Source organism: Egretta garzetta, unplaced genomic scaffold (assembly GCF_000687185.1).
Source record: "Egretta garzetta isolate BGI_Z169 unplaced genomic scaffold, ASM68718v1 scaffold178, whole genome shotgun sequence".
In the NCBI taxonomy this organism is placed as follows: domain Eukaryota; kingdom Metazoa; phylum Chordata; class Aves; order Pelecaniformes; family Ardeidae; genus Egretta; species Egretta garzetta.
In genome coordinates, this window is record NW_009260506.1 from 1,175,401 (window position 1) to 1,201,596 (window position 26,196).

Consider the following 26,196-nt stretch of genomic DNA (forward strand, 5'->3'; position numbering starts at 1 on the left):
AGTTGGCCTGCTGACCACCTGCCAGATGTGTCCACAGGACAAAGTCACCAGATCAAGACAAAGAGGAACTGTATGAACAGGCAAAGGAGGAGGTTTCCAGGGGTGGCAGACTAGGAGGGTCTAGCAGAGCAGATGTGGCCCTTTTGACAACTTTATGCTGGAGGCCTGGAAAGGCTAGCAGGTTGGCATATTGCTGCTTTTGAGGGAAAGGTTTAGGTCAGTGATACTGCTGCTGCTTCTGGGAGACAGAGAGGGGAGACCTGTTTCTCTCAGCATAGCTTCTCCATCCCTTCCAACCCTCTGCAAAGGCATCCAACTCAGTTCTCCAGGACTGCTTCCTCAGACCATTGATCCTCTCTTCCTCCTGATTCTCAGCCAACTATTATTGTGGCAGAAACGGCTTGGCCGTGATTACTTTCCAGCCCCTCAACCTTTAGACAACAGATGGCTCTGGAGCTACTGATGTGTGAAGCATTTTCACATGCCTTAACAACGGCCTTAATTATGCAGCATTGTCATTAGGACTGGACAGGTGATTTAGATCTGAATATCTGAACCACTTCATCACCCAAAAGCCTAAACTGACACTTGGAACCTGGAAGCTCCAGGAACATGTATGATTGCTGAGATAATGTCAAGTCCTAGTTGTCAGAAACCTTACATTTTTAAAAAGCTTATATCCATGGCTGAGAAATTCCCAACAATAACTTTCAGGTGTGAATATCCCTGAAGTCTGGCTAAATAGGATGGACAATTAAAAGAGGTGCAGTTGGGACAGTCTGTATTTGTCCATTAGCATTTGAAGAACTATAAATGATAACTGACATATCTGTGGATATTTATGTGTTTGCAGGCACAGTTATAGGTGCAATGGTGAAACAGGGAAAGCATTAACAGTGTGAAAGTGAGAAAATAAAACACAAGCTGCTGGGAAGACAGGATAAAAGGAATGGTAAAAAAAAAAAACAAACCAAAAACAAAAACATGGTAAAAGAAAAGAATACAACAAAGCACAAAATTACCACAGGATGAGCATGCTCAAGAAACGTCATCCCCAGCCAAGTACTTACAAGTAATAGGAGTAGGAATATGCATTTCTTCTAAATATTGACGGCCAGTCAGATGAACAAAACATCCAAAAGAAGAAAAAAAGAAAAACACATAATTATATTTATATGCACTCAGGATATTTTCCCATATAAAATGTATTTGAGCTACCATTCTCCTACACTTGCTTCAGGAGCTATATGTCGGTGAGGAATGGATACTGAACTGGAGACGTGTTTCCACTTCTGCCACTGACTTGTGTCACCATGAATAAATCCCCTCACCTCTTTCTTCCTTAACTTTGCCATGTCAGTAACACGGGTAATGAGACTTACCTTTGCCTGTAAAGTGCTTTGAGATTTTTGGAATGGAAAGAAGTATGTAAGAGCTATTAATATAAATAATAATAAATAGGAAAGCAACAATGTAAGAACACTGCAATTTTGGAATATTTAAACAATGAAAAAATTGTGTAGTGATAAATCAGGCTTCATCAAACTCCAAAATGCAAATAGTTCATTAACAATTCAAGCATCACTGCATATTTATAGATGATCACTGGGGGTATGCATTAGGTTTCTGTGTCACTGTGATTAAGCATTTTCTATTACAGTTTTTCAACAATACACTTCAGAATATTTTGATGTGGTTTTGAGCGGCGCCACAAAATGAACCTTGGCAATCAGTTATAACTTAGAGGTGATTTCTTCCCTTTTGTAACTGGAAAAGGGTTTCTCTGAAAAGGCTGTTTCACAACAGATCTAGCACATGTTATTGCAGATTAACGGCAAGGCACAAGGGAGGCTTGAAAGCAGCAGCCATGGTCAAGCCAGGGAAAAACAATGAAACACAAACCTCAGCCTATTGCACAACTCATCCTTGAGGACACTACAAATACTAGGAAGTGCTTACAAGTATAAATGCAGGGTTCAAGTGTTCGCTTTTATGGTTGTTCTGAACACAACTTTCATAAGCACCCATGGAAACCAGATTCCGTGTAGTTTCTCTCTGTGCACAATCTCCCCCTTTGCTATGCACACACTGGGTAAAGGACAGTGGCTTACAGATGTTCAAGAGGATTACTCTGAAATGACATTTTTTTTCTGGTGGTGGCCCCTGCTATAAACATGAAATTCCGGCCAGATTCCTGATACATGCCAAGTTATTCAGATGACACTGATTCCAAGGTACACCTGAATGTATTTATAACATAATGCTATCATCTCCTGAAACCCAGAAATTCTACATGCGATAGAAATGCACCAGTTAATGTGCAGTGATTGCCACTGAGCTTCTCTGTGAAATTTCAAGCTCCTCTGAACCTCTAAACAAAGAGAAAGATCACCAGGATATGGAAAATGAGAGCCCACACAGCTGAACCCCCTACGTCCCCCAAATGATTCCATTAATTAAAGCCCTCTGATATGCCAGTGCCACGTTTCACACAGCACTATCAACTGTAATTGTTCTGTTGAACATCTTGCTGTACTTTCTGCTTTTCTCATGTCTCAGCCAGCGGACATATGTGATCACATGAGACTCTTTTAGTTCTCATTAAAAAGCTGCATATCCCTCAAGGCTACAGAAGGAAGCTCAGAAAGATTTGTTCTGTAAGGACAGAAAACAAATGAAGACAAACAAAAGAAGGATTATATTTTGGAACTGGACAGGCCATCTTGGCTCAAATTCTCCCAAAACATGCAACCTAAAATAAGGACTTGCTAAGGAATATTTCAAAACTAACTGTTTAAAATGGGTCAGTTACGGGTCACTAAAAGCATGACCCAACCCTAGAACATATCACACAGCCTGAAAATGCTGCTGGTCATCCACCTTAAATATGGACATAGAAGGGACATGGGCCACTGAATGTGCAAATAACCCTATGGTAATTCTGTCCTATAGCTTGGGTGTGTTCTGCTCAAGAGGCATTTGGGTTTTATTTAATTAGTTTAAGGTAACAATTTAAATCCTAATCCAGAATAAGGAGCTGAATTTTCATAAAAGGAACTAATCCTAGACCCTACATAGCCCCAAATCTCCTTTTTTTGCTACCAACAGCAGTTTAAAGAACTTATTTACAGTACACCCATGACAAGCTGTCTGATCCTATTTATTCAGACTTATACTTAAAGGGGTCAGTAGAGGCTTTGTCCGCTTAAAAGCACAAGCCTGAAAAGTGTCACATTCTTCACTCCAGGGAAGTGCAAGTCACAATTACACCGGAGTTAAAACTGTCCAGACGAAATCAGAACTGGCCAAAATCTAATCCTTTTGGGGGGAAAAGTCGAAGGGTATTTTCTCCAGAAAAGAAGTTTACAAATGTCTTGTTTTTCCTGTCTCAGCTTGTTTTCACTAACTGGTCCTATATTCTCTATTACACAAAAACGTTTAACTAATATTAAGGACAAACAAACAAGTTCGTTAGAGTATTAATAATGTTTTGATACAATAAAAATCAGGTATTTCAAGGTACCTATCTATTAATGAAATAAAGCAGCATTGCCTTACATGGGCAAATGCACCCATGTGGGTATTGATCACCAGCTGTAAATTAACAGGCTAGATTATGTTGCAGTAACTTGCGCATCCATATACATATGATGATACTGGAGCGGCAAATGTAACTCGTAGCTGGTGGGTTCACAAAATCAAGAAAACAAATTTTGTTAATGGTTTTGATTTTAGATACTGTAAGACAGTCATATTTAAACCAGAAATTTATATAAACACACACACAATTTTTTCATAGATATACACATACAGAAATTTTAGCAGACTTTAGGTGATCGCAGGGTTCAACTAAAACTTTTGGATAACAAAAGTAAAGTCAAACCCAGATTTTCCACTGCATAAACATTCTGACTGGCTTAATTTAGCTTCACATATCTGACTAAACCCTATAAAACATTGGCAGCCCACAGAAATTTGCCAGTTGCTAGAGCTTTTGCAATATGGTCTATTGAAACGATGAGCAACTGGGCAACACTTGCTCATGCCTTGCATATGAAAGGTTCCAAAAAGTATGCTGATTTGGTGTGTCTCACAGAAACAAATACAGCTTCTGACGATCTGTCTAATCCTAATCGCAAACCAATGCCTGCCTTCTCTTAATGTCTCCATCTCTTCTAATCTCTCTCCTTCCCTTGCTCTTTGCACTGGTTAACAAAATGCTTCATTCAGGAAATCTACTACTGTGCCTATTACCAATGAACTCTGATGCCCTGGACCATGAACCCAGCTCCATTTGAGGAAAATGCCTCAAGTTTGTCTAATGAAATTATTTTTCTGCATTGCTGCCTTGCAAGACTATACTGTCTTGTACACTGAGGCATTAGCCTTAGTGAACTGAAAAGGGGAACTCTTTTTAAAGTAAGGTTAATGCAAAAATCGAATGCAAGAGCTTAAGTGCCTAATATTTCTGTTTGTAAAATAGAACAAGAACTTTGTTGTTAAACTTTTCTCTCAGACAAGTGCAAGTTTTCAGCTGTGCTCCTCCAAAAGTTCAAGTCAATCTGTGGTCCAAAGTGGCTTTCCCTTTTATAAAAGCTGGTTCCAATCCACATTAGTTTACAAATTAAATGAGCCTGGCAGGCTTAAATTCATCTTCAAGGAACACTTGTCCATATGCAGCTCCAAGCCCCAACTGGACGTGACTGGTGGTGCCCATCCAAGGGAGACCCAGAATGGATGTGATCAGCAGGTTTGCCAGCACTTCTGGAGGTGTGATACGCACACCTAGAGAAAGCAACCCTCTAAAACCTCTTTCTGCACTGTTATAGCTTCTAAATGGGAAAAGATTTTAGAGTTGATAAGCCAGTTTATTTCTTACTAATAGTGTGTATTCCAGTGGGTAAACTTGCAAATGACAGCAAACAGGCAAAGAGAGATACGGATTGCAGTGATTTTGCCTGTTTGCATTGGGTGGGGGGAACAACACAGAGGAAAATGTAATTTTCCAGCTCTAGAAAGAAAAGGGGGATAATTTATATTTCTAATACTCCCACTCTCCTCCTTCCTAATTTCAATTTTGAAGAAAGATGCTCAGGTTAAAAGAGCCTATGGCAAAGGCAGATATAGCAAAGTTCTGTCCATGGGACATCACACCCAAGTTCACTAAACATTGCTGCTTTTGGGACCAGGCTAGTTCCACAGAAGAACACGTGTACTGCATTAGGGGGCCAGCTCAGGTCAGCACTAGGTTGGGAAGTCACACCTCAAATACTGTGTTCAGTTTTGGGCACCTCACTACAAGAAAGATGTTGCGTTGCTGGAACATGTCCAGAGGAGAGCAACAAAGCTGGTGAGGGGTCTGGAGCACAAGTCTTACGAGGAGCAGCTGAGGGAACTGGTGTTGTTTAGTCTGGAGAATAGGAGGCTGAGTGGAGACCTTATCACCCTCCACACTACCTGAAAGGAGGTTGTAGCGAGGTGAGTGTTGGTCTCTTCTCCCAGGTAATGGGTGATGGGATGAGAGGAAACGGCCTCAAGTTGTGCCAGGGCAGGTTTAGGTTGGACACTGGGAAAAATTTTTTCACCTGAAGGGTTGTCAAGCACTGGAAGGGGTTGAGTCCCCATCCCTGGAGGTATTTAAAAGCCGGGCAGATGAGGTGCTTAGGGACATGGTTTAGTGGTGGGATGGCAGGGTTAGGTTGGGCTTGATGAGCTTAAAGTTCTTTTCCAACCTAAATGATTCTATGATTCTATTTTTATACTAAACAAATGGTCCTCAGACTCCAGACTCTAGAACTTGCTCTCTATCATACGTATTTTTGATTCTGCATTTGTCTGTGTTTCTTTGTCTATGAGATATCATCTGATATTGTACCAGTCATGACAGCCAAAACATCCTAAGAATCAAATGTTGGAAAAAGCTGGATATCGATAGATCTCCCCATCATTTACTTATCTGAGTTAAACATGTATCAGAAGAAAAATAAAGCTAAAATCCAGTGATTTTATGTACCTCCTAATTAAAGTATATGATACAGTCTCTAAGTTTCCTCCCGACATCTAATTAAAGTTTATATTATGCATAGAATATGTAGAGTCCATTAAAAAAAAAAGCAAAAAGTCTGATAATCTAAATCAGCTAAATCTTATTAATCTAATAAATCTTAGTAACATAAATCTTATTTTTATTTGAAAGATTCCTACATGTTGATAACCTGGCCTTTTGCCAGTTTTCTAGTTTCCACTGGAAGACAGAAGTTTGAGCAAAGACGTTGAATCACCGATACGTATCAAGACATCTCCACATCAATGCATTTATCAGAATGAGAATGATGAAGATTTCTTTCACAGTGTTCAGAGAAAAATCTACTTGCCCATCATTCTACCTCTGAGAAATTTCCTAACTGTTTTCAAATTTATGTAAAAAATAGGTTGGCAGCAATCACAGCATTTAACAGCAAGAGTCCCACATTATCATTTCAAAAGATGTGGTAGCCTGCTTGTGAATACGAGTTTTAATTTCTCCAAGGATAGATATTCTTCACCTCCAAACCATTCTGGTGACCCTCCTCTGGACTTGTTCTAATATATCAGTGCCTTTCTTGTACCAAGGATCCCCAAACTGGACACAGTATGCCCAGAGCAATCTCACCAATGGCAAACAGAAGGAAATAATAATTTGCCTCAACCTGCTGGCTACACTCTTGCTAACATCACCCAGACACAGATGAACTTTGCTGCAAAGCCATATTGCTGACTTGCGTTAGACTTGTCCACCCACTCCATGTCCTCCTCTGCAAACCTGCCTGTACTATTGCATGGGGTTACTCCATCCAAGATACAGGGCTTTGCCTTTGCTAAACTTCATGAGGATCCCATCAGCCCATTTCTCCAGCCTCTCAAGGTCCTTCTGAATAGCAGCCCTTCACTCCAGCATCTGTAGCATAGAGTTATTCCATTTGCATATATGCTCTGGATTAAGATAGCAGAGATCATATCTAGATTTAACTGCTGATCTTATTTTCAGGAAATGCGTGACTCCTTTGTCACAGAGCTAAGAGATCTCAAAAGAACAGAGCTTTTCTTGGAAAGCTTGCACTCCCTGCAACAGAGCAAATAATTCATCAAGGCTCTCACTGTAATACTACATGTACCCTAGACAAGGGGCTGCCAGGCTCCCTAGCTCCTGTTTCATTTAGAATCAAATTACTGTTGAAAAGTAGGGTTCACTTCAGAAATACGACTGGTAAAAATATATACAAAATACATCATTTTCTCAAGAAAATATCTTGCCTAAGTGGTTTTCTGAATCAGTATATTACACTGTAAATGTGGAGCTCTTTAAATAGTAGCAACTACAGTGGTCTACTTCAAAGTGTAAGTGCAAATGGTCCAATGAAAATCACACAAAATAAATTGTTTGAACAAATTTCATTACCATACATGATTTTTCCAAGTTTCATTTCCCTGTAAACTAAAGCTAACTCTTGGGAAGATTCTAACCCTCAGCAAGATGTAATATTCCAGCTGAACACTGGTTGCAAAGAAATTGCTGTGTGAAAATATGTCTCGTCAAGACCCTTGATCACGGTATTTTAAGATATTATTTTCCTTGACTGTTAAGAAAGAATTCTTGCCTAGTATCTGCCAGAACAGGCATATCTTGTGGGACTACAACTTCTTAGTGGTAGCGTTACGTAAATGGGTATTAACTGCTGCCCCCATAACACAAATGGATGTTTTATCTCTACCAAACTTATTCTTTTTGAAGTAACAATGCTCTAGGCAGATGGTCCAAGATGGAAGCAAAGCGGAAACTCACCTTCTCTTGATGGTAAGCATTGCTCCCAAGAGGATAATAACAAACATCAGAAGACCAGCTATAACTCCGGCCATTTTCACTGTGCTGTCAACTTGTTTTTCTGGTTCCACTGCATTGGAATTCTGGGTGGAAGCTCCTTAAAAATGGAGGGAGAGGAAGGAGGAGATAACAAGAGAATTTGTAGAATAATCATGCAATGATCCATTTTAAATATTCATTTGAAAGCCTAACAATATATTTGCAATCACATTGCAATAGACAATTGTCCATCTGACCAAATCTGCCTTTACTAAGGGCTAATGACAGATAATTCAGAACAGGAATACGGTATAAAACCCCAGTGTAATGCAACTGACTCTAATATTTTACCATATTATACAGTAATGGGGAATTTACTCTTCTGAAGCACTCAGCATACACCCAGAAGCAGGAGAATTAATAGCAGTTATAATTTTCACCTCAAACAGCGTAAGTGGAGGTGCAATCCTTACTCATTGAAATAATGAATGTAAAAGTTTGCAGTAACATATCCCACAATACTGCTTGCAGAAACTTTTTTTTCTTCTAAAATCAGAACACATTTGCATTTCTCACTGTACTGGAGGCCTGGTTTTTGTAAACATATGGTTACAATTATGCATGTAGCCAGCATTAATCCAACACACAGAGCACCCTCCACATCATCTAATGTATTCCATGCATGAGTTCTTCTGTGGCCCAGGCAAGACAATATGATTTCTATTTGAAATTTTTGGGTTTTTAAGAGTAAAACCTACACACCTAAAAATAAAACATATTTAGGAACATTATTTGCACAGCATTTCTTCTTTTACTTCCTTGTCATGATCTGACTTCAAGTCTTTTGCCCCTGCAATACCTGAGGACCTTGCAGAATGCTACCCCCTCCCTGTTGCTGGGACTACTTGTACAGTGCTTGCCTCAGCTCTGCTGACTTCACTACTTGCTGCATAGAATTTTTCCAGATGTGGCTTAAACCACTGAGCTTGATTTAGAAAGCCCCACAAGACCTGAGTCGCGGCTACCCTGAAGACTAAATGAGCCTATCTTTATTATATTCCCGATATACTTAACTACTCCTAAAAATATCACCATTGCATTTGATGAAGTTAAATGAATTCAGGTTACATGAGATCACAATCTTATCTTGGGCTTCACCTTTGCTGTTGGAGTCAGCCAAGTCTTCCTCTACAGCTTAAACAGAGTAGGAAAAGGGAATCAAAGGTGAAAACAGAGTGCTGTCATCAAAAGACCATAACGGTTTGCTCTTTTAATAACTCTGTGTTGCTGATCTTTTAGGAAAAGCTGAATCACTTCTGTTCATGAAGTCAGTTGCTTGGGGAGATAATAATCAGTTGAGTCCATATGTTCGTGAGACAGTAGAAAGCCTCCCTGGGTTATTCTTTTGTCCATTTGCCACACATTAAACTGCATATGCTTTAAAAGATCTCTGTCTGCAAAGGATGAGTCCCAGTGGTTACCATGATCGAACCATATAACTGAATATAAGGCTTTCTGATATGTCCTGAATAGGGCCTTAGCTGATGGACTTCCAGGGATGAGGATCTGATCTTGAATAAAGTGTTATATTCTCATCATATCTTGAAGAGTACGTATAGAACAATGACACAATGAATGCAAAACAAGAAAACTCACCACATGCAGTGATAAAAGTATGATTTCACTTTTCCTACAGCTAAGCTGTTAATCTAGTTTGCCACAGCAAAACACAGTATTTATCAAGGAAAAATGCTGGCTGTTTGAAACACACATGTAATTTTCAGCTTTTTGTCCCTGACAACTCTACTGCTCTGCTGCATCCACCAATCTTCCCATTCAGCTAAGAGTTCACTGGTAACTTCTGTGTGCACATGTCAAACACATTAATGGGACGCTGGAGTGTGAAAATAAAGTAATGTGTTGGTTACATCTTTATTTGACAACATCTCTGACAATCTTGGATCAAATCTGCCCAAGACGTGAGCTATATGCCATCATACAGGCAATCCCGACACTATTACACAACAAAATAAGTGATGAAGGTAAAATTTTTCCCTGAAAATGGCTAAAACTCTATTAGCTTAAAGGGAAACTCAGAAGTACTCCAAATTATCTTTCACTTGAGCTGCAGTTACTCCCATGACCCTAAATAATAGGTACTGGAGAATGGTTTTCTATGACAAACAGCACAGTCAGACCCCCTCCATTTTTGAACCATCTGAATACCCTCATGCTTTGTAAGCCAAGTTAAAAAAATGAAGAATGTGCAGTCAACTCCATCCTCTAATCAACTAGATCAGTTTGATTTTGCCAGGCTGTTGCTTGTTACTACAGGCAATGTGTGGTCAGTGCATTTTTATTTGATATTTCTCATCCCGTTGTAGACTACTGCGGCTCTAGAAAGAGAGTAAAGGCTTATTATCCATCATGACACCTACACGCTGTGGTGACTGATTCACTTGGATCTCCTATGCAACTATTTCTATCTATCTTGGCAAAGGCCAACAATTCCTTTAGGCTACTAGTCCAATCATTTGTAAGTTGTCAGCTAACAGCGCCGAGGAATTGATAATATGCCAGAGTCAGTAAATTCCTAGGTCTTAGATTTTTAAAGCTTTGCAATGAAACTTTACTGCAAAAGTCCCTTGTTTTTCTGCCATTCTGGCACATTTTCCTTGTAGGTGCCTAAATCTCCTGTGGTTGCTTGTACTCCCACCTGCACCACGACCAGCTGTAGGGAAGGAGAATGCTTCTGTTCTGGCAGGAGGAGGTCTGTGAGCTGCTGCTCTACGTACAGAAGATGACTTCTGCTGCTCCTGGGAGTAACACTTTTTTAGAACACAGGTTTGCTTCTCTCCTTTACCGGCACACAGGCAGATTAAAACCCTCTGAGCACAGAAGCCCATAAAAACTGCTCAGGCAGCCATTTCATACAAATGTCTTTAAATACACTTGGAAAGCTCTGCACTACCACACTTGAGGGGCCACCCTTTTCTTTCTGAAAAACAATGTTTATATACTGCTGACATTAAAAAAAAGAGAAAGAAAATAAAATATAACTATATTTTCTAGTGGTTACTTCCACCACATTTCCTGGAATAAATTGTGCCTTGTAACTGAAGCTGGATACCGGGATAATAGGATATAGAACAGGTCACCACTGTTATTACTGTGTGTATTTCAGTGTCACCCAGAGCCCCCACTAAGGCCAGGACCCCATTACAGTGTACTAACATGAAGTAGGACAATTTTCTGCCCTAAGCTTACTTTCTTAATAAGGAAGGCAAATGATAGAAGACAGTGCCAGAGAAGCAAAGACTGTAGGTCCCTTGACTCCCTATCTGTGCATTATCTACTAGACCAGGATACTACATTCAGACACATTTACGTACTGTACAAAATGCACTTTCCCAGAAGCTTGATCAGTGGCATGAATTTCTTTCCCCACCAACCAAATTTACTTTGTTTTTTCAACCCCTTTCAAGATTCCCAGAGATCCAGCATCCTGCAGTGAGACAGAACACATTACATGGAGCATGGTCATGGGAGATACTGTTCTGGTGATGCTGCAGAGATGCAGAGAGCAGAGCAGGGGCAAATGGGCTATTTCCCAGAGTCACCTGCCTCATCAGCCCATGAGAAGTCAGGTTTATGGATCATCAAGGACTAATGCTTTTTTTTTTAGTAGCGCACTCACAGGCACCCAAGGTCTAATCCAGCTATCCTGCTGTGGATTCATAGACACATAAATTCCAGACTAGTTCAGTAAGATGCAACTACTGGAAGCGTGGTTTCATATTGTACCAGCTCCTTGCAGCTTTTAGCCTTTTAAATTCCTCCTTGCATCAGATCATGACTAAAGCTGGCCCTGCAGTGGACGATAACTTAAGAACAAGACTTTCAAAATCCAAAATTAATTTCAGTATAGAGGGATGCTGTTTGTATTCCAGAATTAAGTCTTTCAGAAGATTTCTTTAGCTGAAAGTGTTTCTGTCCACAAGGAAGACATGACGTGGGAGCTAGGAGGCAATTTGCATGTAATTCCAACAGCCTAAACTCAACTCATAACTAAAGAGGAGAACCTTCTCAAAATGCTAAGAAAGTGAAAAATCACCCACTTACCAGCAAGCATTCATATGTAGCACTATACACTCCTAGAGCGATATTCATATGTACTTTAAATCTGCTTAATGCTCATGCAAGGTAAGTAATAAATTACTTTATTTACTTTATAGATCTAGAAAGAGTAAGGATATACCTTTGGCATCACAGGCACCTAACAGCAGAGCTGAGGACTGACATTTCTGGACTGACACCCTGTGGCAATTCCATCAGACCACGCAACCTCTCACAGATGGTGATGGGGGGGATGGAAGGGACAGGGGCGGATGGAGGGAGAAACAGCAATGGCAACTAAGTGAAAGATACCATGGCAATCTTTCACCCAGCAATTTATGCACAGATATATTATTTGAGAACAGTAAGCCACCAGATATAAAGTGACATTCTCTGTGGAGGTGGCACACTGAAGAACACCCAGGAAAGTATGATTATGGAGTGCAGGTAGCTAAGCAGAACTGATAATACAACTTTCTTCTATAAAATGTGTTTCACAAACTATAATTTGAAACGTTCTTTATTTAAAGCAGCAATTACAATATCGCATTAAAAAAAATATGTAACTGACAGGAAAAAGAATTCCAAAGAGCCATAGGCAGGAGGAAAAGATGGGTATTTATGTGAGATTTCCAACTGGTGAGGCATAAGTAACAAAGTCCTGCAATGGAAGTGGTGCCACAGTCATCAGCAGCCGTGTCACTGCATAGGAGAGAGAAGCATCCCATACCACAGCTGGAGAAGAGAAAGCAAACAAGCTCGAAGGACAGCAGGAGGCAAGAAAAAAGCAGTGCAAATGTAAGTGAGGGAGGGACAAAATGAGAGAAGCAACACAAGTAATGGGAGATGGCCAGATGACAGAGAAGATCCAGAAAGGGGACAAGTCTGGCAAAGACTTAGGTTTCATTTCAAATTTGTAACACCTAAGAATACAACTTCTTCAGATAGGAAGTCACTCTTGAAACAAAAACCAATAAAAAAATTACTTCAAAGCTTTATTTAACCCAGAAAAATTAATGAAAAATAATGGGTTTGAAGTCATTGTGAGTTAAAATGAGCGGCTCAATCAGGGTAATTTCTTTGTAGCACATAATGGCCAGGCAGCATGCTGAATGTAAAATTTCCTAATAGACTTAGAGGCTTATTTTCAAAAGACAGTTATTCTCAAATCACTTGTAAATATTATTTCCATTTTTTTCCTTTTTTTTTTTTTATGGTGCTTTCTATGCGAGCAGCCTACAAATGATTAAAGCATCTCTGCACGTAGAAATGCATTCCCTTAGGTTTTCAGATCCTGATTATACCTATACCTCTGAAGCATAGTCTCCAATATGCAAACGCAAGGGCAGACAAGCACCTCTAAGAATGGTAACACTGAGATAAAGGTGGAAGGGCACCATTTTATATCTTGATCCGGAATACCTGTTAGCCAGCACTACCCAGGAACAGCCCTCTGCATCAGCTGGCCGCATGCATGGGGTGTGGAAGACAGACTTGTTTTCAACCTTCAGCAGTGTCTACCAGAGTACTGGAACTAAAAAAAGCTATGCACGATTCTGGTGCTTCTGCATATCGTAAGCCAACAAAGTGTAACAGCTCATCAGATCTGAAAGACAGGTTCCACTTTGGCTACTCCCTTGTTGAAATTCATTAAAAAAAAATGAATAGTACCAACAGTATCACTACACATAATGTCACTACACCAACTTTCTGCCTCCAGTTATTGAAGACTGCAAAGAGCGCAGGCTTAAGACTACAATGAGACATTCTCATGTCTTTAAAAAAGCTCAAAAGGAATGGAAAGAATGATGAGAGCCAAAAGCTTTCAACCATATTCTAAGCAGAGAGAGCAGTGAAACAAAACAGTTCTGGAGAGAAAGACAGACCAGAATTTATATGAGGGATTATCAGGCATACAGGTTGAATCTGTAGAAGTATGAGGGTAAACACACAGCAAGGAATCAAGATTAGCATTACTAAACTGAATGAGAATTAAAAAATAGCAGTAAGAGAATAATTGATTCTGGAGATTCCAGGCAAATCCACCACAAAGGCTTTTCTTTTCTCCTCCTATATTTCTTCCTCTCTCTTCAGAACAGAAGCACTCAATTTGTGCTAAAGGCAGATATACGGCCCCCAAGAATGAGAAAGGTTATTTACATTTACTTGAAAGAAGAGCTCAGATAAAGAGCAGCTGTTGTGATGCCTACAAGTGATGCGATGGTTCAGAGGGTGATATCATGTTTCCATTTTAACACTCCACTTTTGCAGAGCTATTTAGAAACTAGCTTGAAATTATAAAAATGGAAAACAAGTAACATTCCCATTATCAGAAGTTGAAATTTGCAAATGTGACATAATTATTGTATGATCTTAAACAGACATGGGAGATCAGTCTTTTGACTGATACAGGCAAAAACTTTACAGTGCATGACAATGCTATGGATTTATAATAGACTTGTTGCACCCTACAAACAACAACTAATTAACATTTGCACCAGTCAGTCCCCTCTAAGCAGTTACTCTGCTCTCATCACGGTTAGCATTAAAAATCCACAGCCATACCGGCTGCAGAAATTGCAAAGTCCGGAGGTAGGTATAAAATGAATACTGAGATAAGGCCACCTTTCGAGCCTGGCTGGTCAAATGTGCTTTAAGTACCACAGCGGCCTACAAAAACCATGCCTGATAAGACTTCACCCTTGAGCTGACTGAGCAGCATGCAAAGGAGAATACTCATCATTTTACAGTAAAAAGGGAGTCATATGGCCAACACATTAGGGAGTCTGCATACACATGCTCTATGCGTGCTGAATATAATACTGGGAAACTTTTTGTACTTTGCCAAGTTGAAGCAGCACTTTCAGGCATGTCTTGAATGAAGATTTTTCTTTTCCTGTACAGTGGTATTACAAAACAGTTGCTTTCAGACCTGCCTCTCTTGTGACATTGTCACATATCCTAATGCTACCATATAGTTTTTTAAATGTCCAATTCCTGGAAGAAACTGCAAAGCTAATGCATTAATAATAACAATCCTGTTTCTGAACATTGGCTCATTGAAAAATCTATGTAAGGAAACAGAGGCATAATGTATTTGTAATAGCCTTGGGTTTGTCATGCCTTTGGAAGTGCTATTTAAGGACACTAACAATGATATTTATGAAAAACTTTTTAAGCAATCCACAGTACCTGACCAGCAGCTGAGACACCTTAGAAAGCATCTCCAGATATCAGGAAATGGAGAAAAAATACTGACTACTCAAGTAAGTTGGTGTAAGCACATGACAGTTAGGAACAAGCAACACTGCTTTCCTCTAAAACATAACAGCCCTCCACCTGCGACTGCCCCATCTCAGCCCTGTGCAGAAGGCTTCAGGGGACATCAGACAGTTCTTCCTGCAAACCTTCAAGCAGAAAAGAGGAGAAAAAAAAAAGACCTCTGAATTTCACAAGCGAGTCATCATGCATTACTCCTTGTTTTAAAATTAAATAAACCAAAACAAATCCTTTCTGATTTGACCTTCACTTCTGGCTTTAATCTCCAATTACTGCCTTTTTTTTTTTTCCCCTCCTTTGCCTGGCTACGGGTTCATCTGTAGATAAAGGTGATTGCACAACCGACCAGCCACAGCCACAACACATAGCCAACAGCATCCTTTCACACCAGGGGGGTCTTGTAAGGGGGCAGCAACCTTCACAGTGCTCCAGGTAAATCCATGCCTGCCTTTGATACCAAGAGGACTTGGCTCACACAGTGATAAACATTTTTTTCTGCTTTTTCTGAAGACCCTTCTTTTCTGAAGCAACCCAGTGTATCCCAGCAGTGGATGCTTTGAATTACAGAGCTGATATTTTCAGTCTACTGTTGCTAATCTATCCCAAATTTTACTTTACACACTGTGCCTCTCCCAGTCTCTCCCCTCCCACTGCTTATTTTAATTGGGGAGCCCAAGATTAGGATCTGCCAATGCAGCAGAGCTCTAGCGTAGACAATGTCCTCTAGAAACTGGGCTGAGGTTATCAAGCTCACTTGTGGCCTCATCCAGTTTTGCACCAGGTTCTTCACTAATTCAAAGCTGGTTCATTAGCTCCCTGGGTTAAGGAAGCCCCTAAAGTCAACACTTTAAATCCCTCTAATTAAGTCTTGATACCAAATTCAGTGAAAATAAAGATGCTCACTGGATTAAGTGGGCATCCACACGCCAGGAAATTTGAGTTGTCTTCTCAGCGGAGAGTATTTTTCAGTAAGAGCAACATAAGTGTGTCTGTTATTAATAATTAATTATGGTGATATAAAAACTTGTGCTAAAAAATAACTTTAAGAAGGGAGAGATTTGTTCAGGGGAAAAGAAAAAAAAAAAACATTTTCATGCATTTAACTTAAAAAGTCTGATAAAACCCTCAAATAAATAGCACAAACCAGAATAAACCCGTCAAAGGAATAACCCAGTGTATGAGAAGACAAAATGCAGTAACAAACAGATCTGAAGTGGGATTAGATGTCAAAGGAATAACCCAGTGTATGAGATGCAGTAACAAACAGATCTGAAGTGGGATTAGATCTGTTTAAAAAATACATTATCTGTCTACAAAACCAGAATATATTTCAGAAAACAACAGAGCCCTCTTAAATGAATCTGAGGGAGCAAGAATTATTAAATGAACAGTTTTCATATACAGCAAAACTGTGTGTGAACAGTAGGAATTTTTTTTCTCCTCATTTTCCATTGGTATTTTGCAGTCTTTCTGTTCGTCCCGTCCCCTGTCCTCTGTCCCACCCCCCCCGCCATGACTTCCCTGGTCACCTTTCAGGGCCATTTCTGAGGCCTCAAGATTGTTAGGCACTCCTCTCCTGGGAAGTTTCCTTTTTCAGTGCTGATGCACTACAAATAAGCAGGTCCATTTCTCTCAATCTTAAAGGCATTTGAACTTCACAGTAATCCCAGTACCTTCTTACCCCTGTATCATTACAGCTGCCCTGGTGTGTAGTTAAAATAATTCTTGGGTGGTGAAGTCATAGCTAGATAGGAACATAACCACGCAGAACTGCAAGAGGAACATTCCTACAAAAATGTAATCAATCCCAAAACTGAGAAATCAACCCTCCTTTCCCCTCCCTTTCATATTAATCACACATAACTGTCACAGCCCAGTAAGTCGTTCTATGCACATCAGGCTAAAGTGGAAGAAACTACTTCCACAAGCTGAGAGGATTTCCTCTCTATATTTAAATTTTCTGGAGTGAAATGATGGTACTGGTCCCAGTGTTATACACAACAAGGCAAATTTATGACACAAAGACCTTCAAGTTCATTCTGATGGAAACAGCAAAACCCTTGAGAAGTTCTGAACCTCCTCACTAGTGATCTGTGAATGGTGATCTTTACACAGTGACTTGATTCTGCAATGTTTCTGATTCCAGCAGAAGTTTCTATACAGAGGACTGACAGAACCTAGTTTTCATTTTCCTGTCATCATTTCTTCAACAGCAGAACTCAGCAGTCTAAGAGTAAGTGTAATAATCAGCCCCAGCTGATAACCGTAGCTACTTTTAATTAAAAAACACACGGTCATCTCCATGCATGCTCAGGGAGAGATACAGCCTCTGCAGAGGGCCAGAAAGGGATCCATAGGGCTCTTCAGTCATGCTCAAGTGCTCCTGTGAAGATTTAAGTGGTGTTTGGACCTCTGGACGACCCTCTGCACAGGCGTATATTCACTTCAGTGCACAAGGCGTGCCATCTAAACAGTGCCGCCTTTATACTGTAGTTAGAATAATTGTAGAAGCATTTTCCCATGCAAACCAAATATGAAACAAGAAGTCACGAAGCTGCTCAGACTTCTGGAAGTTTGAACCATTTTCCTTTTCCTGAACTGATAATCACCTGTGCTCAAGAGGCTGGGCGGGTTTCGCGTGGTCACCTGTTGCCTACCTATTACTGCTAAGAACAAGCAAAATCGTTCCCAGGCAGCATGCACAAGAAAAAAAAGGAAAAAAATAAAAATGTACCTCGTAATGATTATTAAAGTTCCATTCTTTCATTTGCAAGAACTCACATTTTAAAGAAAGAAGAAATGAGTATCAGGAGATAAGGAACCATTAATGAGCCCTCTGCCTTGGTTTCAATTACACTGTGAAATTAATTTAATGCGCTTTAAGAATACAAGAGGTAATCGCTCTGTCTTGGTAAGAGGTTGCAATTTTGTCCAATAAAGTGTCAATATAAATATGTTGCTTTAAGTCAGGGAGAACAAGTCAGTTAATTCAGAAAGAATGGGACATATTAAAACAAATGCTATCAAGGAAACCAAATGGCAAAACTAATAAATAAACTGGCTGAACAAAAATTTTATGGCAGAGAGCTGGTAAATTGGGGTTTAATTAGAAATTTGTTTTTAAAGAGTGTTTTATGCTAATGATATGCATCCAAATGACTAATGCTGTGAAAGACAACATTACTCCAGTAATTTAAAAAAGAGGAGTAGCCCATGTGAGTAGAGATGTTTACGGCTGGAAGTGGTAGAAATCTGAGACCAATGAACCTGAAAATAAATACAGATGTAGATACAAAAGGTTAATAATGCTTGTGGATTTAAAACATGCTGGCAAAGTATGAAATGGCCACACAGACTGGACAAACGCAGCGCTTTCTGATGGATTGTCAAATGTCACCACAGCAAAGGCCAACGAGGGGTCCCTGCCACTGGCCCTTTCCACTGGCATCACCCAACTCTTATACTGAGACACTGGATGGAAGGAAATGAGCTCAATAGATGTGCCTGACCAGCTGGGTATCTACCAGCTCTGCTTTGGAGGACGCACTACTGGTGTCATGACCTAGTACTCTGAAATGTTGACACCCTTCCCCATGCAACATTTAATAAGCCAATACACAAAAATTTGAGATATCTTTCTTGCAACCACAAGAATCAAGTTCATCTAAACAGGACCCGCACACAGAAAGCCATGCAGACGAGTGCACCTCTGGAACAGATGGGAAGCAGCTCCTGCGTGGAGCTGAACTGAACTGAAGTTGATCTGAACAGCCTTATTCCTTGCTAAAAGAGCGAAAACTGGGAAATCTCCAAAAACTCTCTTTAATGGACTAAAGCACTTTTTTTCTTGGTTTTGAGGCAATGGGACATACAAATCAAATTGCCTCCCAGCCTGCTGAAGTAGCAACAGTGGAACAGCCTCATGTATCTCTCAAGTAATTAAAGCTACTCAGCTTCTGAACAGGTGCCTTGCAGCAACACCCAAGATGTGTTATAATCCCCCAGTAACACACTGTCTAACACATTTTATTGCCTAATTACTCCCACACTCATGTTTACTGCCCTTGTTAATCCAGTACTTCAATAGAACACTTGCCTTGCTTAAACATGTCTTGATCCTAATCTTGCTGTCATTGGTGTAGATCAGAACTCATTTCACTAACGTTAATGGAGCTACTGCAGTGTCAGATGTCTAGGAATGGAAAAATTAGGCCTATAGCCCAAAATTAATGTTTGGTCTGGCACCAGTAGTATGTATTTATTTTCTTGCATCAAAACAAAATATGCTTTTTCTCTGGTATCAACTCAAAGCAGAGCTTTTAAGCTGTCCATGCTGAGATTAGGCTGACTCCAAAAAAGGGGTTTTTTTTTAGTGACTCTTGCCAAAGCCACCACAGTGGTATCTTTGCTAGCAGCTCTGATGATTTCGTTCAAGGCAGACTACAGGTTCTCTCATTCTCTCCTCAGAAAAACAACAATGCAAGTAAAGGCAAATACAAGGCAATGCCATTAAAGATAATCAATATAATGAGCAGACAGAAGACAGCATAGGCACAGTAGGTCAGCCAGAACATCCCAGCTATCAGGCTTTGGTCAGGTCACAAGGATATTATAGTTCTGTGGGTGTCTCTGTCCATTGCCGCAGAGCAGAGGCAGGGCAGATGTGACACTCCTCTTCAGGGGCTGGGATGTGGAGTGTCTGAGTACTTCTGTTCATATGGAGTTAAAGTATGGTGGGAATTCAGCCTCGTGACATACGGAAATCTGAAACTATGGGAAAGCTCCAAATCACTGAACCACATTGTTCAGCGATTGCTCAGCTGCTTGTACTTCAATGCCAGCAATGGAAGATACTGTTACATTATCAAGACTACAAATTTGCTCATGATGCTACCTTTCTTGTGAGCTGCAGGCAATACTGTACCTTTGAAGAGCTAAAACTGCATAAAATTAGCCACAGCTGTGAATATTCCACTGTCCTTGGTAATGTTCAGGCACTGAGAAATACAGCACTGCAATTCACAGAGTGAGGACAAGGAAAAAAAAAAATTAAAAAAAAAAGAATTTCCACAGAGATTTCCACACTCCATGTATAGAAATAAGACATTGGCCTGTAAATAAAAAGTTATCTCCATTGAGACAGCAAGAATAAACACTAGAACTACCACAATTTCTTGTCCTTTTCCGTCCATGTCAATCAAGAAAAATGCTAAAGAATAAGATCACCAAAAAACCAGTGGCTCTAGGCATCCTCAGGCTCTACCATCTCTTTTATATCTCCTATCAAATTAATACTAATACAAGATCCTTTTTTAAAAAGAGACGGCATTCAGAAACGACAGGATGAGGGTAGCTTTTTGACTATTCCTGGAGACCTAACAAGTTAACGAAAATTAAATCAGTTTGCAGAAGTCAAGGTCAAATACTTATATGACACTTCTCTGAAGTACCCAAATCTGACAGCAAAATCAAAAGGGCATGCAAGAATGGGACTTTTCAAACTACGTAGAGTTTTTATTTTTCTTCGAATAGTCACAGAGCAAGTATCTTCTCTGCTGCTAGCATGACAACATTCTTCCACCAACTCCAGAAAAAAGAATGACTGAAACAGAAGAAACTACAGGTTTCCAAAACTGAATTAATCCAGTTTCTCTGATCTCATGAAGAGACCTTTAGTCATGCTCTGGGAAAACTCTGGGGAGACTCATTTCATCCAGACTCATCTTACCCCGTCCTGCTCTTTCTCTTTCTACCACCAGAAAGCCAAAATAAGGTATCCAAAATGGTCACATCACTACCAGCTAGAAAAACGGAGAGGGAAGCAGGGGAGACTGACACACATAGAATGTTCATAGCCCAGAGAGATGATTTAAATGAAGATTTTATGAGGAACTTTTAAAAAGGAAAGCAACAATAGGATATGGAGAGCACCAGAGCCACAGATGAAAGGGGGAAAGGGGAGAAATGGCTCATCATCCTCAGCTTTCAGTGGTGACACAACTGCTTACAGCCCTACCAGTTTGCATATCGGGTCTCAGCAGTGAAAACAGCTGCACAGGTGGGAACTCCATGCAGCACCTGCCATCCCAGCGCATGGCTTTCTGTAACAGACTGGGGGATGTCTCCACGTAAAGGTTGAAAAGTCCTCTTCTGCTACCCAACAACTCTTAGCTGGGGCTTCTTTGATCCCTCCCAACTCCTCTGTAAGTGCAGATGCAGAAGTGATGAGGATAAAGTACCTAGAAGTAATTAACTTCTGTTACTGCCACAAGACAGAAAGGAGTGAAAAAAATGGATGGTGCCTCAAAGAAAAAAGGGTCATGGGTTCCTGCCGATTTTTTGTTCGACTCTGGAAAGACTCCACAGGCAGTAATGCAGTTATTCCACACTACAGCAAAGCAGCGAGAGCACAGGATGCAACCCTGAGTTTTGGAAATGGAGTAGTACACACCTGTAGTATGGCCCGTGGCAATTACCCTATCATTTCCTTACAGCTCATTTTGAGACGTGTTGAGGAAGTCTCTTTACCTCTACTTCTCTGGTTTTGTTACAAGTAAATTGGTTTCTGACACTTCTGCTGGCAAAGTAGCCCCTGGGGTGATTTTTGAAGTCCTTAGAAGAGTTCTTAAAACTAATTCTAAATTCCAAGAAGGAACCTGGACACTGTCATCACTGGTCCCTCAAGAGCTACACCTTGTGAAGCAACCTGAGGATTGGACCATTGCATCTTAACAATATTTGTCTTGGGTTTGCTCAGTCTCATCTGTCTGACTTATCCATTTGGTCTATTCTGAACTAATTGCAATGAAAATAGGGAATGTACTCCACTCTGTTGAATTATACCACGAAAATGGTGTAAGATGTAATGATGTAAGAATTGTGCCCCGCTGTGTTCAAGTTTAGGCTTATGCAAGATCTCATACTTATCTACTTTATACAGTTGCAGAAAGAACAAAGTTAATAGGAAGCTTTTTCAGTGACATTCTGCCAATAGCAAGAACAGTCCTCATGACAGGAAAGCTGTCAACAGAATAAGAGAAAGAAGGAATCACAGAGAGACAGACACCTGGTCTTCAAAAAAATAACAGAGTCCACACATATAGTGAAGTGGTTCTGGAAATTGTTGTTCTGCCTTTGTAATCTTCCTTTAAAAAAAAAAAAAAGCAAAAAAGAAAGAAAGAGGCTTGTTCTTTGAATAATAACTGTAACCAGGTTGTGTCACCACTGCAGCTTTTACATTACTGGCATTGTGCTTTGCAGGAAAAGGAGATCCACATACCTTTTGTTGCCAGCCGGACACAGTTGATTTTTGTTTCCTGAAAAATAAAAAAAAAAAAAAAAAAAAGGAAAAAATCAAGGTGTGTAATTTGCCCATCTACAATAAATATACATTCCTTTAGACAGATACTAAAACAAATAAGTGTTTTTCTTACACTTCATCTCTGAAAATACCACCACTAGTTGCATAAAGCACCCCATGCTAATGGACTTGCATACAGCTGCTTCTCTAACTGTTGAGAAGTTAAGAGTGACAACATGTTTTTCCACACTCGATGTGTGAGTGATGGGTCCCATGTAACTGCCTGACTAACTAATGGAATTTACCAGTTAAATGACCTGATCTGTAATAGGCAGACAAGCCTTGGGTCAAAAGTACATACAACTGTACATCTAATTTTCATGCACCATTACTGCAAATTTTGCAAATTGGGTATTTATTTAAACACATGGCAAACAGACACTGAAGCAGTCATTTGAGTATTTCAGCTCTCTGATATGTACGTGAAGCAAACCAGCATGCTGTATGGCTGGCTCTGCCAAATGAGCTATTCAAACACAGCCCACACCACTGCAGTTCTTCATTGCAGAGCTGGGATAAAACCCAACACTTTTGTTCAATCCATCTCAGAGCCCGCAGATCTGCGTAAACAGGAGTTTGGATCGGAACAGCAATGTTATGTTTGTCTAAACTAAAAGCTTAAACTCGGCAGCCTTCTCAGGCCACTTCTGCTGAAAACACATCCCTTCTGGTATCCCCAGCTCCTCAGTGTATAGCCCTTATTGGCATGGATTGCCTCTGTCCGATGCATCATTGCTGTCCAAATTTTAATGTGTTGCTTTGGTTAAAAAGCTGACTTTGTCAGGCGGTAATCTGCTGCAGGGTTTTCTTAGCACTTTATGTCTTTACATGCTCTTGTACATGTCTCAAGTGTAACGAATACTGCATAAATTACTGTGTGTAACAACGCTACATTAATATGGATGCTGTCTGTGCTCTCGAAACAACAGCCTAGCAAATGCACTGCTGAGCATCTCATTCCATCCTCAAGCAATAAGATGAACACTGTAAAAGTCTGAGTTTGCTCCTGGGGAAAATCTGTTCCATCTGTGACAGGCCCTCCTTGGCCTGAGCAGAAACACACGGTCCTGTTTGTGCCTCTCTCCTCACACTTACATTGCACAGAAGAAGGGGTTAACTGCAGGATCCACACTGGGAAACACAAGAGTGATTCCCTCTGATGCCTGTTCTGTTCATCCATCAAGATACAAGCCAGCCACACTGTCTAGATGTAAGCAACCCTGTACGTAGTCTAAACCCAATGAAAATCAGGACAAACTCCCTTTGTTGATCTTGCTTCAAACTCTTTTGTCTTTCAGACTTCCCAGCCGTACATCCCCCAGAGTGGGACTGAAGCACTGTCTATCCCAGTAAACAAGAGACCTCTCTCTGGCACACTCACCCCTCTCTCCCTCACAAATCAACTCCTCTACACAACCTGTACAACCATCGGCACTGCAAAGCCAACGTAGCTGTACAACAGAGCTCCCCATTCATCTCTGCCTCGTGTATAATCAGCTCGAATTGCCAGCTATTCTGGAAATCCCAAATCTTTATTACTAATGATGATATATGAAGCAGGAAAAACATAGCTTTATTTTCAGAGCACAGCCTCAGCACATAATGCTGGGAATTATAAGACAGACAGATTCTTATGTAGTTTATAATCTAGGACAAGGTGACCTGGAAAATCAGCAATGAAAAATAAAATAAATAAAAAATACCAAGATAGCATTTTTGAAGTCTAAAAGTAGGCGGACACTTGCTAACATTTTGTTGTGGAATTTTTTTGTGTGTATTTATTGCTTTCTGCTAGCTTCAAAGTGCAACAAAATGCTGGAGAAATTAGTCAATGTTGAGAAAAGGTGAGAAAACAAAAACTGAAATCTTGTTAATGATGCTGTAACTGATCTCATTTGAGCATGTGCATATTCCTGCACATTACCCTCCCACAGGGTAATTTGAGAAGACAGGATGCAGTGTGTTCTGTTTGCATCTACATCTACTAATTGCTGCATTTAGCACAGACAATCATAGTTATCAGAAGACCATGATCTGGCACTGCCAAAAGCAAGGGCAATCAATCACTAGAGGAACAAGACATCTGGGCTTCAGAACTTCATTTCAAATTGCATCTTCTGCGAAGAAAAACCAAAATGAAACCTGCACAGACACCAGACATCCAGCTACTAGGGATGCTAAAGTTTGAAGACTTGAACCTAGTCCGTACTCCTGATTAGGGCTGATTATTCCATCTATCTGCATCGATCACCTCATTGATCAACCCACTGCTCATCTCTGCGGTGTCTCATAAAAATGAGATCTCTTTAAATTTACTCTGTTTTTCTTTGATTGATGCTGAGAATTGTGAGTTTGTATGAACTTTTCTATGAAGAAACAGAATAAATAAATATACGTGTTTTTTCCAAAAAACTCAGTAAAACCATTTTCCCACAATCATATTTGTTTTCTGAAAAATACTACTTTTGATTCAGACAAGGTGCTTTCCTGCCCCCAGTAAAGTAAGATGCTTCTGTTTAGCCAATTATTCCAAGCAGGAATACACAACGTAGGTAATTCTCAATTATCCATCCAGATGGCTTAAAGCAATTATAAGAAAAATAATGAAATAAAGAGATAATTAAAAAGTTGTAAAAAACCAAAAATAATTTCCCCAAATTTGAGTCTCCCTGTTGTTTCTGAATGTTCTTTCAAATGCTGTGATACCTAATTCCCATTTTATGATATCACATAAGTCTGACAACTTACGTCTACAATAATCTTAATGATGACCCAAGATCCTACATATTCAGCATAAAATATCTGTTTCGTATTACGGCTGAAGTCACAGGAATAATTCAATTTAAGATCCCACTAGCGCTACTACTCTATATCACTGCCAGGTTACGACAGACATTTTATACCCAAACAGTAGTAGAACAACGTAGGCATATTTTAACCAAGATCCTGGAAGAGAATAACACCGCATGTATACATCCTACAGGTCTTGATCCAACCTTCATTTTCCAACATGCCTTGTATCCAGAAAGCTGCATATTAGGCCCATCTACATGTATACTTGTTTTCTGGAACATACTTCCATATGAATAAAACATGATCATGGTGTACCCTCACTCAAGCCTGAAGCCTGGCTAAATTTTTAAGTCCACACACCATGGACATAGACAATATGAGTACTGTGTTTCAGAGTGCTGGCAGACCTTCACCTACAGTTAGAATGAGCTGGAGACCCTCTGAAGAGGACATGGACTGTGCTGAGGAGCTGGGTAAGCCCTCTCTGCCAATACAGCTCATGCACACAGACTTGAAACTACACACCATGAGCCTGATTTAGCATCCCTCTGAATTTCCAGGGGTTTTTTTAAACATTCCTTTCATATAGTTTGTTTCTTCCTTTTTTCAAAGAAAGGGAGCTGATGCTGTCTACTAATTTTTTAGGTTCCTACACGCACATTTCACTGAAGTACACTGGATGATAACAAGACAAGCTCTGCGTCTTTCTCTTTAGTGCTTGGATGGGAACAATTTTCTGCAGAAAAGGGCTATGAGGGCAGCAGGACATATGTTTATGTGACAGCTGCATCTTCACAACCTAAAAGGG

General features: G+C 40.1%; 1 protein-coding gene across 1 annotated transcript in view; it reads right to left on the bottom strand.

Moving 5' to 3' along the window:
* Window positions 1-26,196, bottom strand: part of PTPRT (protein tyrosine phosphatase receptor type T) — a 350,381-nt gene that overhangs the window by 64,083 nt on the left and 260,102 nt on the right. The window contains exons 12-15 of the mRNA XM_035900121.1: window positions 22,515-22,551; window positions 17,845-17,901; window positions 7,823-7,958; window positions 1,071-1,100 (exon numbers count right to left, since the gene is read on the bottom strand). Of these exons, the coding sequence (XP_035756014.1) occupies window positions 1,071-1,100; window positions 7,823-7,958; window positions 17,845-17,901; window positions 22,515-22,551 (260 nt within the window). The remainder of the gene's footprint in view (window positions 1-1,070; window positions 1,101-7,822; window positions 7,959-17,844; window positions 17,902-22,514; window positions 22,552-26,196) is intronic.